Genomic DNA, 15,341 nt, shown 5'->3' with positions numbered 1-15,341 from the left:
GGCAGGTTGGGGAGGAAGCCTGAGTGGGCCTTGGCCGCAGACATGGGCTGTTTGGGTGGAGAATTCTGGAATTCCAGGTGCTGGAGCATGGTCTTCAAGGGGTGAACACTGACTTTGGCCCCTAGACTCCTTGCCCTGTGGTTTCCACAATGCAGGGCCCAGGGCAGGGCAGGCTGTGGGATAAGACACCAGTAATGACAAAGTGTGAGGCTGCAGGTTTATATCCACTCCTCTAGGCAAGGGGGTGGGGGGAGAAGGCAATGGCACCCCACTCCAGTACTCTTGCCTGGAAAATCCCATGGACGGAGGAGCCTGGTGGGCTGCAGTCCATGGGGTCACTAAGAGTTGGACACGAGTGAGCGACTTCACTTTCACTTTTCACTTTCATGCACTGGAGAAGGAAATGGCAACCTACTCCAGTGTTCTTGCCTGGAGAATCCTAGGGATGGGCGAGCCTGGTGGGCTGTTGTCTATGGGGTCGCACAGAGTCGAACACGACTGAAGTGACTTAGCAGCAGCAGGCAAGGGGGGAGAAAAGTACCTTTAAGCAAAGGCCGGAATTATCCTGCTTTGGCTACTTAGCTTTCGTGCCTGCCTGGGAACTCACTGCCTCAGATGGCAGAGGCCTTACAGGACCCTTGGCTCACGAAGGACAAGGCAACGTACCCTCCTCTGGCTTCAGCTGGGTTCAGAGGATCCCGGGGCGGCGGGGGGTGGGGAGTGGAGGAGGGCGGAAGGGCCCTGCCTTTGGCTGCAACAACACCCCTTGGGAGATGGAAGCTTGTGCTGTTTGGGCTGAGAGTGGAAACCTCATCTCAGCTCTCAAGGCATCAGGGCGCCAAGGCGGCCGGGAGTCCTGGGTCTGATGCAATACCTGGGTCTTCTCAGCCTAGCAACAGGGAAGGCTCCCTGGTGCTGGGGTGGCAGCTGGCATCCATAGTAACTCTTCTGTGCCCGTGACTCTCCTGACGGGCAGGAGGGCTACAGAGGCTGTTTTATCATTTGGGGCCCCTCGAGCCTTTTTTAAAGTGGATGGTTTAGAGGGGTTGGGGTAAGTGGGGAAAGACTTGTAGAGTTGACGGCTTTCATCAGGAAAGGAGTCATGCTTAGGCAGCTTATGGGACCAGAGGGTAAATATATTGCCAGAAGTCGCTCACAAAGCAAGGACAGCTGAACCGGGCTCTACCCCACACCTGGTCTGACTCCAGAGCCTGCGGTGTGGATGGAAAAATAAGGTCTCTGTCCCCTCCCCTGAGTTACAGTGGGCTTGTGACTGCAATAGAGACTGGCAGAAATGACTCGTGTGGCTTCAGAGGCTATGCCATTCAGGCCATGGGCTTCCTCCTTTTCACCGCAACCCTCCCTCTGCAAGCCCTGGGCTGCCACCTGGAGCCATGCTGGAGGGGCCACACAGTCGACAGTCCCAGCGGGGCCAGTCCTCCGGGCACTGCAGCCCAGACACCAGACACGGGAGTAGACGAGCCTTCTTCAAGGGGTCCTCCAGCAGCAGTGGCTCCAGTCCCAGCCATCAGCGTCACCACCAGCCATCCAACTCTCCCATCCCGGGCCCTGGATCCTGGGGTGCAGCACCCACCTCTGTGCCCTTTCTGAACTATTGATCCCTGGAACTGATAAGCGACAGGATGTAGTTATCTGATATGTCACCCAATTCAGAGAACGTTTCACAGCAATAAATAACCAGAATGGAATCAAGAGCACCCAGGCGGAGCCCGTGCCATGGGGACGGGAAAGAGCACTGATGTGTCTAGCTGAGAATGTGCCCTGAGTCTTACCAGTTCTGCAGCTACTTCTTCAAGACAGCGTCACCCCTGCACCCGCTCCCCCCACGCCCCACCAATTCTCTGGATGGGGACAAGGAAAATCAAAAGCCTTCCTTCCATCCACTGGGCCTGTGGATGAAGTGCTAGGCTAGGGGTGGAGATTAAGAGCCAGAATACATTTTCATGGACCACTTACTATGTGCCAGACACTGCCCCACCACATGACAGGAAGAGGTCTCGGAGGAAGCCACATGCAAAACTACATCCCTATTCTCATCCCAGCTGTGCACAAAACTGCATCACTGTGGGAGAGAAGGTGATGAGCAATAAGCAAAGAACTAGATAATATTACGTCACAGGGTACTCAGCGCTGCAGAGAAAAGTAAAGCCATGTGAAGACAGGCAGTTTACAGAGGCAGGTTGGGGAAGGATGGACTCCCAAGGAAGGTGGCATTTCATCAGAGAGAATCTCCACTCTGACCCCAGAGCCCACGCCCTGGGCATGGGTATCGGGGAAAGAAAACGTCCATGTAGACCCTAGCGTCGGAGAAGGCAATGACAACCCACTTCAGTACTCTTGACTGGAAAATCCCATGGATGGAGGAGCCTGGTAGGCTGCAGTCCATGGGGTCGCAGGAGTTGGACACAACTGAGCGACTTCACTTTCACTTTTCACTTTCATCCACTGGAGAAGGAAATGGCAACCCACTCCAGCGTTATTGCCTGGAGAATCCCAGGGACAGGGGAGCCTGGTGGGCTGCCGTCCATGGGGTCACACAGAGTCGGTCACGACTGAAGCAACTTAGCAGCAGCAGCAGCAGCAGCAGCCCCTAGCGTACACACCTGTGGCCTCTTAAAGACAGTACCTTTGGATACACACTGCCATATATAAGACAAACGAGAAGAATCGGCCGTAAAGCACAAGGGACTATACTTGATATCTTGTAACAACAACCCAGAAGGGAAGAGGACCTGAAAAAGAATATATATGTACACGCACACACACGCATATTATTGAATCACTTTTCTGTACACCCAAAACATTGTACATCAACTATGCTTCAATAAAAAATACCTTTTAAAAAGCACGTTTGTTGATCACCTGTTTGGGGCTCACAGACCCCACAGCAGGTGTGTGAACAGGAGGGGAAACCCTTCTGCTCCCTCACCCCCCACCCCCCACTTCCAGGCCCTCCCTCGGGCCCTGCGGCGGGGCCATCAGCAGGGTACTTACACAAAGCACGTGAAGGACCACAGCCCCCTGTCTTCGGTCCTCATTGGTGAAGATGTCATTGGGGAACTCGTGCAGGGCTGTGGGATGGAGAGAGAAGAGCAGCTCAATACACACAGGTGACAACATTTCAGAACAGGAAGCCTTCAGAGCACTGCCTTCCTCAGTCTACTATGAACTTGGATGAGGAAAAGTGACATTTGTAAGTTCAAAGTTCACAGATCTCTAAGTGGGAACTTGGTGATTCCTCCTGATAAGAATAGAGGCAACAAATCTCAGCCGTGTTAGAAACACGCAGGGCTGTGACCCCAGCGGACATGCTCAGGACACACGGTCCTGCCATCTGCCCGGCTCCCGCTCACCCCCTTCAACATGGGGGCGGCGTGGAGTTCGCCACCTGTGACCAAGGTTCATGAGGACACCTGGGAACCACTACTGTGCAGGTCTGTGTTCTAGCACCCTGACAACTTCATTCCAGCGCATCAGTTTCCTTCTGCAGCATCACACGTCCTCGCAAACGTTTCCCAAGTAGAGGCCTGCAGGCTTCAAGGATTACCCGGGGGTCCGTGGCACATGCAGGGTTAAGCCCTTGCTCTGAACTGTCTGTCTGGCCCTCTTTTCCTTGTCGTGCTCCTGCCCTGGCTGGGGGCCCCCTAGCCTCTTATACTCCCTCCTCCTGCCTCCTACTTCTACACCACATTGCCCTCTGCTTCCCAGGAAGTCCAGTGCAGGGCAGAACACATAAGAAATGTTCCTTTCTGCCCACTTTCCAAACCCAGGACATGGGGGGCTGCCGTGCGGAACCCTGCAGGGCAGGCCTGTCCCTCAACCCTCTGGCCCAGGCTTCCCAGCACTGTCTGCTTCCCAGTGGGGGCACTTGAATCTGGCCAAAGCGGCACCCCACTCGATGGTTCTGAAGACAACAGGCATCGCCCATGGCTGCACTGCTCCTTCCTGATGGGCCCTGGGGTTGTGCTGGCCGTGGTGGGTAGAGACAGAGGCTCTGACAGCAGGACATGTGCACAGGTTTAGGCAGAATCCACAGCAGCGTAGCAGTGGCCTCTGCTCCGGGCCAGATGGCACACACCCTCCCCGTGCTTGACACCCACTATGCCTCCGACCCTCCCAGAAGGCTGTTGCTTCTGGACCGTAGGCGAGGAACCCAGTGGCAGCAGGACTGGACGGCGTGCTGGCACAACCACAGTGAGGGCCATGCACCCGGAAGAGCAGCCACGATGCCCTCATGCCTGTGACCTCTCGGCTCCTGGCACTGCTTGCCCATCTTAGTTCACCTGGTGACCTCTTCCTTCCAGGGCGCTTCTTCCTAGTGGGGACTTGATCCAATCTAAATTCAGCCCCCACACACCAGAGGAGCAATCTGTGCAGCTGCCATAGGGCTTTTCAGTGCTGGGCAGTGCAGGGGTAAATGTGACCAATCCATTGCCCACCTTCCCCCAGAGGTGGAGATGGGCCAGTACACAGGTTACTGTATCCATTGGGACAGCCTTGGGAAACCAAAGCCAGTGTCTGCCTTGTGATGGGCATCATGTAAAACTGCCATGCGTGGGGACCACTTACCATCAACGAGGAGGAGAAGGGATGTGAGGGGCATCAAGGTGCCCCTGGCACTGATACATGGAAGCCAGCCACTGCCTTCCCTCCTACCCCTCCTGTTGAGGGCAGCAGATGGAGGGAATGAAGGCCGTGGTGCAGGCGGCCCTACCAGTCTGCAAGATGCCCACACCGTGCCTGCTCCATCATCCTTGCCTCTCTACCAGAGGCCCCAAGAATGGTTTGATCAAGGGCACCATGTCAGTAAGTGACACATTTTTATGTTTTGAATCGAGGCATTTTGAAGGACTGTTGCTAATGCTGAAGTTTCAATACCTTGGTCACCTGATGCAAAGAGTCAACTCATCGGAAAAGATCCTGATGCTGGGAAAGACTGAAGGCAAAAGGAGAAGGGGGTGGCAGAGGATGAGATGGTTAGATAGCATCACCAACTCAATGGACATGAATTTAAGCAAACTCCAGGAGATAGTGGAGGACAGAGGAGCCTGATGTGCTGCAGTCCCTGGGATCACAAAATCGGACATGACTTAGTGACTGAACGACAACAATTTTTATTTTAAATGCCCTGGGTGCTCAACAGTGAGTTCAGGAGTGGAATGACCAGGACCAGATGGATGTTCTGGGCTTTGAGTTTGGAAGGGGAGGGTCTCAGCAGAGATCTGGATTCCCAGTCAACCCTGGGACCTGGCTGGGGCTCTTGGATAGGCCCAGGCCGAGAGCTGTGCCCTTGGATGGGGAAGGACCCACAGAGCCCAGTGCTGGCTCTGGATGGGCAGAGTGAGTGCTGTCCAAAGTGCTGGCCCAGGAGGTGTTGGGGGGCGGGGGGGTGGGGTAAGAGGGTAGGGCTGGGGACCAGGACACTCTCCTTCAGGCTCCTCCTTCCTTAGAGCTCAGGGGAGTGGGGGAGCTTGGCAGTGTCCCCTTCCTGATCTGTCTTCCTGGCCTGGTGTCTTACTCATCACCAGCTGGAAACTCCCAGTCCTTGGTCAAGGGTGCCTCCTGCTGTCAGAACCCATGACTGGCTAGAAGAAAATCAATGAAATTCTCCATGAGATGATCCTGTTACCCAAATGCCAGTCTATGTGCCTGACATGCAGTGAGGCCAAATGATATGGAAATGCTGGAGATCAGAGCAGAGAAAAATTTTCTGCAGGGCCTAGCAAGGCTGAAGCGAGGCTCATGCCTTAAAACCCCCAAACTTCCTGAAAGCTCTCAGCAAAGCCCTTTTCTAGGAAAGGGGAGAGAGAGGCATGGTTGTTGTTGCAAACTTCCTGGTGTCAAGCCCTTTATTCCTGAGGTCAGGTCATGGTTAGGGAATGACATGCTTGTCAATTTCCACCAAACATGTGATTCTCTCTTCTGACAAGAAAGGGCAGGTCCCAAGGCACAATTCCACCCTCCGAGGTCTAGGGCCTGGTTAAGAGGAGGCAGAGCTCAGTTGCTGGCTCCCTCAGGGCCAAGTCTCCAGACCCTGTCTAGCTGTCACAGCTGAGGGAGCCAGACCGCCAGGACCCAACTGGCCCTCAGGCTCCTCAGGCTGCCTAGACAACAGGGACTGGGTCTGGCAGGACACAGTCCCAGCCTGGCGCCTGGGCACCCCCAGCTCACCTGCTGGCCCAAGCCTGGGTGAGCTGGAGGACCCTGGGAGGAGGCCAGGATCCACCTCTTACCTCACTCTTTACCTGATGACCACCACTCTGCTGACTGTTGGCTGAAATGCCCATGATTGGTGGCTCATTGACAGCTGGTTGCCTGTTCGTGGGACCCAATGCAGTGCTGACCAATGGCCGAGTGGGACCACTAATGGTCACTCACTGACAGTTGGTCACTTGGGGGTGGGGCCCATGGCAGCACCAACCACTGGCTGAGAAGGACCACTAATGGTCACTCACTGACAGTTGGTCACTTTTGGGGGGGCCCACTGCAGTGTCGACCAATAGTTGAGCAGGACCACTGCTGCTGCTGCTGCTGCTAAGTCGCTTCAGTCGTGTCCGACTCTGTGCGACCCCATAGATGGCAGCTCACCAGGCTCCCCCATCCCTGGGATTCTCCAGGCAAGAACACTGGAGTGGGTTGCCATTTCCTTCTCCAATGCATGAAAGTGAAAAGTAAACGTGAAGTTGCTCAGTCGTGTCTGACTCTTTGCGACCCCATGGACTGCAGCCCACCAGGCTCCTCCGTCCATGGGATTTTCCAGGCAAGAGTACTGGAGTGGGGTGCTATCGCCTTCTCCGGAGCAGGACCACTAACAGTCCTGAAAAACCATTGCCTGCTAATAGGGTGTAGAGTGTAATGGCATACAGCAAAGGCCTGGCTCTATCACTATCCCACTGCAGAAGCACAGGGCTGTGAGCAGAGTGGCTGGCTCTGCCAGACCTCCTCCCCGAGCTAGAGGTAACTGGGCAGTGCCTGAGACAAAGGGTGGGTGTGACCAGTCGTGAGGGTTGGAAGGCAGAGGATAGTCAGTTAAATGCTTTCCAATTGCTTCCAGAACGACAACATTCTTACTTGGTGGTTCCCAGTCATGTGGAAAGAATGGCTAGGTAAGAATTCCCCAGGAAGCCTCACCTGATGTGGGTCTCACTTTATGACAGCTCTTCTGAAAACATGTACTGGGCTGATGATGGAATTATTACGATGATTTCAGAGAGCTAATTAATACATGACTTGCAAAGAACATTGTAATCATTTTCAATTCCATCATGTTGCAAGCTTGTGTGACTCACTGGCAAAGACCAGTACCTGACAACCCTAGCCACAGGGGACGTGACTCAGGAGCAGCCCCATCACCAGAGACCCAACTGGGGCAGCAGCTTCTTTGGGGGTAAGCCCCCAAAGCTCATCACTTATCTCATCAGTAACCCTCTCCACCCCATATGCACCCCACACAGTGCCTGCCAGTACAAAGTCATTTCATGAAGTGTTGCTTTGTCCTGGTTCTAAAGCAGTTTGATGTGATGGTGTTTAATCTTAAGGCAAGGGTCAGCTTAGGCCGAGGAAAGGGCCCCCAGTCAGGTGTCTGGAGATGTGGGGCTCATCCCCAGGCCTCTCGTGGTGTGGCTTTTGCCAACGTGTCACTTCATCCCTCTGGGCCTGAATCTGCCTGCTGGCCCATACGAAAAATGGCTGTGGTTTCTTGTCACTGCTCCCTCCAGCCCACGCAGAGTAGGGTCAGTGCATACAGCAGGTGCCTAATAAGTGTCAACAGGATGAAGACCTCTGAGGGCAGGAGACGGGGTCCCTGACTGCAGATAGCATGAGCTGGCCTTGCACAGCTGGACCAGTGGTTCAAGAGCTGGTGGTGGTGGTTGAGTTAGCTTCTCTGAGGCTGAACAACCCCCGATGTGAGGCCAGCACAGACTCTGGGCCACAAACTCAGCCCCAACAGTGCTTTTGGAAGGGCCATATCTGCCTCTGAGAGAAGTGTACGGAGACAGAGTGGCCCAATGGCTCTACCCGGTGCTTCTCGGCCTCGGCTTCCTTAACATTTTCCTGTGGCCGTTGGTTAGGCTTTGATTATGAGCCCACCATGGGAAATGAGGCCTGGGTTCAGGGCCCACCTCTGTGACTCATGGGTTTTCTTTTCCCCTCTCTGAGCCCACCTCCTCCATTGGTGAGAAGGTGTGTGGATGCCATCCGTGTAGAGTTGCTGGGAAGCGTGCAGTGTGTGAAACACCTCTGCCATGCCATACTTCCTGGGTACCTATCGCTGTTCCTGTTCATTTTAACAGCGATAGGATGCTGGCCCAACAGGAGGCTGAGGACACATTCCTCATGATGTTGGTGTTAAAACACACTGATCACCAACTCCTGCCTGCCTTGCCTAGGTGTCTATTTCTCCAGAACGGTATTTGGTCTGAAGGAGCCGGATGAGTGCCTGAGCCTCTGATAAGTGCTTCCTGTGTACAGGCTGTTAGGAGCCCAAGGTCCTTGTGTCATGCTGGCAACAGCTATACATCCAGCTGAAGTTCTCCCCAAATACCTTCAAAATCCTCAAAGTCTCTTTCTGCTCCTCTCCTTCTCCCCATAATTTTCTTTCCGGTACATCTTGCCAGCCTGGGGCAGGCAGCCGGCAGAGGCAAGCAGTGCTGTTCCCATGGAAACCACAGAGCCTGGAGGGAGCGGATTCCCCTTACCAAGGCAACGGCAATCAGCGGCCTGCTTCTCTCTCCTGGCTGCTTTCCTGGGCCTGAGTTTGATGAGTCTAAATGGAAGTCTGAAGGGGATGGAGAGCTTTTTTTTTTTTTTTTTGTAAATGCAACAGGGACTTTCATAGCATCTTTAGACATACTAATTGCATACTGATCAAATGAAGCGGCTCAAGATGAAAATCAACACACCTAAAAAGGCCCAGCTCCTCTGAAAATACCTGAGTGAAAGGAATCTGGGCCTCTGTGACCAACACCACCCTGCTCTCCTCCAGGTTTTTGTTTTTGTTTTTGTTTTTTTAATAATGAAATACTTAGAGCATCTTGATTGCTTGGCCCCTTGGGGATTGCACCAAGAACTGAGGTCCTGATACTGCCCAGCTCCTCTCTGTAGCAATGGGTGACTTCAAGCTTCTGTTTTAGACATTCTCATATATCTTGCTGCTCCCTGGGCCCCTGGCAGACACCCTGGGAAGGCAAGTCTGCCAGGTGTGGTGACAGCCCCCACAGAGCCCTCCTGATGCTCTGTTGGTGGTCCGTTATGCTGTGCTGACATGTAACTTTCCAATAAACTGCAGTCACGCCTTGGCCTAAATAACCCTACGAGCTCCTGGGTGTCAGGACCTCTCTCAGGGCAGCACCTACCAGGCCCAGGGCCACAAAAGAGAATGACACCGAGTGAACGGAATCAGACAGCCTTTCTCCTAGGACATAGCTTCCATATGCACCCTGGACAGAATTATTAGCTGACAAAATGACACTGGGAGGCACAATTCAATTAAACACCCAACAACTGAATTCCAACCTGAATGGTCTTTCAGGCTGTGGACAAATAACCCATTCTTTCCATTCCAAGACCTGGAAGGAGCACAGGTCTAAGCCTCCTGTGTGGTTAGGTGGAGTAATGCAGATGCTTTGGTTAATGAAATGTGAACAGAACGACAGGACATCAGTTTTCCTGGGTCAACCTCCATAGCCAGGGTCTGACTCATTTTGTGTGCTCTTGGCTACATGTCAGGAATGAATCTTTCATCAACCAGGGTCCCTGAGTCAGATATTAGAATCCCATCCCCCTGAGGTACACATTTGGTAGCCTGAGTAATAAACAGCACTTGCAGTCTCCTTAGCCACTGAGATCTGGGGCTGTTTGTTACCCAACATATCCAAGCCCACTCTGAGCAATGTAATAGCAAATATGTCTTTGGCATCCCTACGTGCACACGAGGTTCTGCCTTGAGACAATCTCATTTCTCCTGTCTTCTCCACTAGACTCTGTGAGGTAGGAAAGGTGGGAGGAAATTTGTTCTTCTGTGCATCCCCTGTGCACAGCTAAGTGACTGCAGAAGAGTAGTTGCTTCGTGAGTATTTGCTGATCAGATGAACACATGTGTCATCACTGAAGTCCCCTGAACAAGATTATCTGTGAAAGAATCTATGAAAGTGGATGTATTCACAACTTGAGACGTTTCAGGCATTCCAGACTCAGTGAGGTTGAGCAGGACACGGGGATGCAACAGGGAGCGTGTTGACCACAGGCAGGTGCAGGCTGCTGTGAAGTCATCATTCGAACTTGCTCCTCAGTCTAAGGATTGTCAGTAACATGGGAAAACTTATTAACAAATCAAAACCATGCAATGAAATACATATTTACTTAGCTCTTACCATGCTCTCAGTACCTTACTCAGCCCCAGTCCTAGAAACATGAAGGATACACAGTCCTGACCATTGAGGAGTTAATAAAAGCTTAGGCTGGGAGCAAGGGAACCCTCAACTCTAAAGTCACACCAATAACATGTATCCCAAATTGAAGCAGAAAAGTAATCTTTATGGAGTACTGTAAAGATGTATTTACCACTTTTTCATTGCTTCTATGGAGTGGGAATCATTATCTTCAACTTACAGAGGAGGAAACTGAGACTCAAAGAAATTAAGTAACCAGCCCACAGTCACACCATGTTCTTGGAGGAGCCATCATAATTGGGGTCTGACTTTCTAGCATATTGATGTCTCTGCAATAGAAAAAGCAGAGTGAATGGAATCAGATAGCCTTTCTCCTAGGACACAGCTTCTGTATGCACCCAAAACAGAATTATTAGCTGAACAATGACACTGGGAGGCACAATTCAATTAAACACCCAACAACTGAATTCCAACCTGAGTGGCTGGAATTGTTTTTTTTTGTCCCTTTCCTTGACTTTTTGGGGGCACAAGTCCCTCCTTTCAAAAACCAGAAGCAAAGTTCCAGACTCAAATGGGTTGACATGTGTGTGGAAACAAGACTGTGAAGAGCACCTCTGTGAAGGAGAATGTAACAGAGGTCGTGGTAACCAGGAACCTCAATCCAGGGTTCCTCCAACTCTTACTACAAAGGTATCACCAATCAAATTCACTGACAAATGCCATTTCAGCCAAATGTCTATGTGGTGATGTATGCTCCTCAGGCAGCCAGGGTTTTCTAAGAACCTGAATACCTAGATTTGAAGACCTTCTTCACCACTCATGAGTTCTGTGGCCTTGCACAAAATTCCTGAGACTTCTCCAGTCTTAATTTCTTAATGTGCAAAATGAGGGCATGAAAACAATACCAGTTCATGTGATTAGGAGGATTAACTGTGATGATACCTATGAAATACCAAGTACCTACAATCAGGTAAGTAATTATCAAAGGGTAACTCCTTTGATTAAAATAATGAGGAAGGAGAATACGGACAGGAGGTGTTTCCCGAGGCATCCATGCCCACCTTCCTAGAGTCCCATCATGTTCATGCTGGGCAACCCCATCTCTTTTGCATCTCTTTGCGTGAGGGCTTTCTCCAAGACTGACCATGGGTGCTCTGCCCTGATACTGCAGGCTGGAGAAGCTGGAGAATTTCTATGACTCTTGGCCCCGAGAAGGCCAGGAGAAGCCCTCCACCAAAGTCTGATGGGAGGTTGGGCGTATTAGTATCCCAACTCCCTCCCCACACAGGTGGGGTCACAGGGCACATTCTGTGCTGTTTGCTGCTATTCTCAGCGGGACTAAGCTCCAGCTTCTCAGAGTGACAGCTGGCTTCGTACCCTTCCTTTGATTGATTGCCTTTCCTTCCTTGTCTCACTTCCCAACTCCCCTGCCTAAATCATCTCCAAAATAAACTTGTACTTGAGCTTGCCTCAAGGCCTACTTCTGGCAAATCCATATTTATACAGAGGGAACTAGGAATTCTGCAGTCTTGTACCCTCCACTTCAACAAATGCTAGTCTTTCCAGGAGAGAATTCATCCATATTAAGGTGAATTTCCCTCCAGTCAGGGCCTCATTCCCATGCATTTATAGAGAAGTGATGCACCCTGCCCTGTCAACAGCAGGGCAGAACCGCCTCCCTCCTGAACGCAGGCTGAGAGACCGTCTTTGCCCCCTTGTTTGTGGTGCAGAGGTTCATCCAGCACCCAAGACAAGCTCCTTGATTTCCACTCCAGGGCTCTTTTTTCTCATGTCCATATTGGCAGAAGATTTTAAACAACCATCCCACAAGCTTTTCTCCTGGAAGGGAACAGACATTCTTTGCAACTGAAGAACCCCAGTCATTAGTTACATAGAATTTTGGCCTGGCAGGGCCCTGAAGTGTAATTCGATGAACTAGAAACATATTTCTTTATCAATAATACAAAGCTGAGGCACCCACGCTGCTCATGTATCTGAGCCAGCAGCTACTGTAGAAAAATACAGTGATCCCATGAACAACGCTGTGCTCTCAGGCCACAGCCATGGCCGCAGAGAGCAGGAGGCTGCTTTGCAGAGGCAATAGCCGGCCACTTGTGTTTGCTGCTCCTGCGGGATCATCATGGCTGTGTCAGTAATGAATTCTTATTAAAGGAAATGCAATATTTATGGTAAATAGGTCTGCAGTGCTCAGAACTTTATGGTCTCCTTGGACTGCTCTGTTCTTCAAAACGTCCCTTGGTGCCAATGGCAGAGACAGGAGGTTTGGATGGATGAACAGGGGTCTGACCCAGGTAGTGCATCCCTCGTGTTCTCATGTCTGCTTATTGATCCAGAGAAATGCAGACTGACAAGCTGACGTGTGCAGAAACCCGCTGCATAGCTCCTCAAGACAACACATGAGGGCTGGAAAGAATGCACACTGCTTCTCAGCACCCTGGGAGAGGATGAGGCTCTTTGAAAAACTTTCTTACGAAAAATGTAATTAAATAGTTCTCTCGGAATGTCGCAATTCCCTACAGGAATCTATGTCGAACACATTTACTCTTTCAGCATTTATTCTACTGAAGATGAAGTGTGCACGCCAAATGACTGGTAGTTTCAAAATCGGTGATTTTTTAAAACGTTAACTCATCACATTTCAGAGCTAGAAGCAACCTTTAGGGTTCTGTTGATCTACAGATGGAAAGGTAGTTAGCATAAGGATTTGATGAGAAACGCTACTGAAGTTCTCCTCTGCTTCCCCTTTTAAAATCTGCTTTCTTCTTTCTCCATGATCACCAGTTTCAGGGACAGAAAGTAGAGGTCATTTCGTATGTTCATCAGTTGATTGGTACTGACTGACTGCTAGGCTGCATCATCTTGGACGGGGTTCATTGTGGTGAAGCATCGTGATCCACTAACGATGGCTCTGCCATGGCTACGGGAAAGGAAATGGGGGCATGTGTGCTTCTTATTTCCCTGCACTGAGCTCTGATGACAAAATCCTAAAAATAAAGCGAACTGTCCCTTCTTACTCCTGGCAATAGTGATTACTGCAATTTCTTCTGGTCTTCACCTACTTTAGAGTGTAATCCACTGAAAAGCTGGACAGAGATTAAAAGTGCTTCAGTGACCAACTATATCTCAATTAAAAACATATTCAGAACTCAAATTGTAAAAAAAAGAAAAAGTGTTTCAATATGATCCCCCAAAGATGCCAAATATATTCAAGCAGATGTATTAGGTAGCTACACATTTATAAATATTAGCTTGAAATCTAGTCTGTAGTAATGAAATAAATATCTAAGAAAACTCACAACTAGTTGTAGGAAGAGATATAAATAAACAGAAAGTTTATTGTAAATAAACTTTCAATAAACTTTGTGTGTATTGTAAATAAACTTACAGAAAGTTTTCTGTAAATAAACAGAAAAGTTTGTTTTGCCAAATAAACACAGTTTAGTATTTGGCAATCTCTGACCACTCCTTGAGGGAAACATGAAGAAATGTTACCTGGAGGAAACCATTTTCCCTTTGTGATACCATACATTAGCTACCTTTGAAAAAGCCCCAACGAACTTTTTGGCCAACCCAAGACAAATTGATGACAAGAAAGATATCTTAAGAAAGCCACTATGCTGTCTTGTACTTAGCAAAGCAAAACTGGTCACAGTTTGGAGCAGAGAGATCAAAGCAAGGGCATCTAGAAGCTACTTGAGGTATGTTTAATAATTTTTGGTTGTATACTCACTGTACTGGTGGCTCAGATGGTAGTGTCGGTCTACAATGCGAGAGACCTGGGTTTAATCCCTGGGTTGGGAAGATTCCCTGGAGAAGGCAATGGTAACCCACTCCAGTACTCTTGCCTTGAAAATTTCATGGACGGAGGAGCTTGGTGCCGGCTACTGTCCATGGGGTCGCAAAGAGTCGGGCACGACTTCACTTTCACTTTCACAGATGGTGCACTGAAGGGACTCTGGATTCTGTTGTCTTCCTTTGATGAGTGTTGTGTTTTGTTGGAGCAGGAAGTTAGATTATTGGTGCTATCTGGTGCTGGTTTTAAGTTTTTTCTAATAAAGGCCATTTTTATTATATTCTTAGTCTTGGTATATGGTCCTAATAGGTTTCAATGGGAAGTCTGAGCTGTTTAATAAATTTCTTTAACTTTAGAGACTTGAACTGAAAACTCGTCTCCCCAGTGCTGGTAGCTGCTGAAATGTCTACTTAGCAGTTCTGGCCTTTCAGCTGCTGTTGCCCCAGGAACTGCCTGGAATCCCACACACCCAAAGCATGCACAATTTCGGGGTCAGTCAAGAATTTGGGGGGAATTTATATGCATGTTTTGCACTCTCCCTCTGAATTTCTCCTTTCTGGGGTATCCCCCAAATTCCGGCTACTCTGGGAGCGCCTCACACTAATCTCTGATGGATTGCCCCAGTAAGATCACTGCTCTTGCTCTGCTAGAGCTCTATCCCCACGCACTGTACATCACGGGAACTTGCTCTGGGAAAAGCCAATGGGTGTTGCCCTCACACAAGATAGTTTCCTTCTTTCAAACCTCATATACTCTCTATTCTCTGCTTGCTTTATTTATTTACCTTCTGGAGCCTTTTAACAATTGATTTTGTTTATTCTATTTAGAGTCTATAACCGTTCCTACAGGAGCATTAATCCAATATAAGCTACTCTACCATGATGAGAAGTCTAAAGTCCAGAATATATCCTAGATCATAACCTGCCACAGAAAAATGTCCAGTAAACTAAATGCACGTGAATGTTTCCCCAAACTTGCTACTAGTTATACTAAATCCTCCATGGAACTACTGTAGTCCAAAATAACTGTGTGGTCCACTAAATAACACCCTGGGGAAAGTGAAGGTGACTAGATGGGCAGGCAAGTTATGATGGAAGGGCCAGGAGGCAACCTAG

At 50.0% G+C, this 15,341-nt stretch overlaps 1 protein-coding gene across 1 annotated transcript in view; it reads right to left on the bottom strand.

Moving 5' to 3' along the window:
* The window catches only part of SLC24A3 (solute carrier family 24 member 3), a 424,483-nt gene that overhangs the window by 161,433 nt on the left and 247,709 nt on the right, over positions 1–15,341 (bottom strand). Inside the window, exon 3 of the mRNA XM_068987406.1 lies at positions 3,016–3,092. Within this exon, the coding sequence (XP_068843507.1) occupies positions 3,016–3,092 (77 nt within the window). The remainder of the gene's footprint in view (positions 1–3,015; positions 3,093–15,341) is intronic.

The sequence above is a fragment of the Capricornis sumatraensis genome, chromosome 15 (genome assembly GCF_032405125.1).
Source record: "Capricornis sumatraensis isolate serow.1 chromosome 15, serow.2, whole genome shotgun sequence".
Taxonomy (NCBI): Eukaryota; Metazoa; Chordata; class Mammalia; order Artiodactyla; family Bovidae; genus Capricornis; species Capricornis sumatraensis.
Note: the sequence above shows the minus strand (reverse complement) of the source record. Positions and strands in the feature narration are given on the sequence as shown.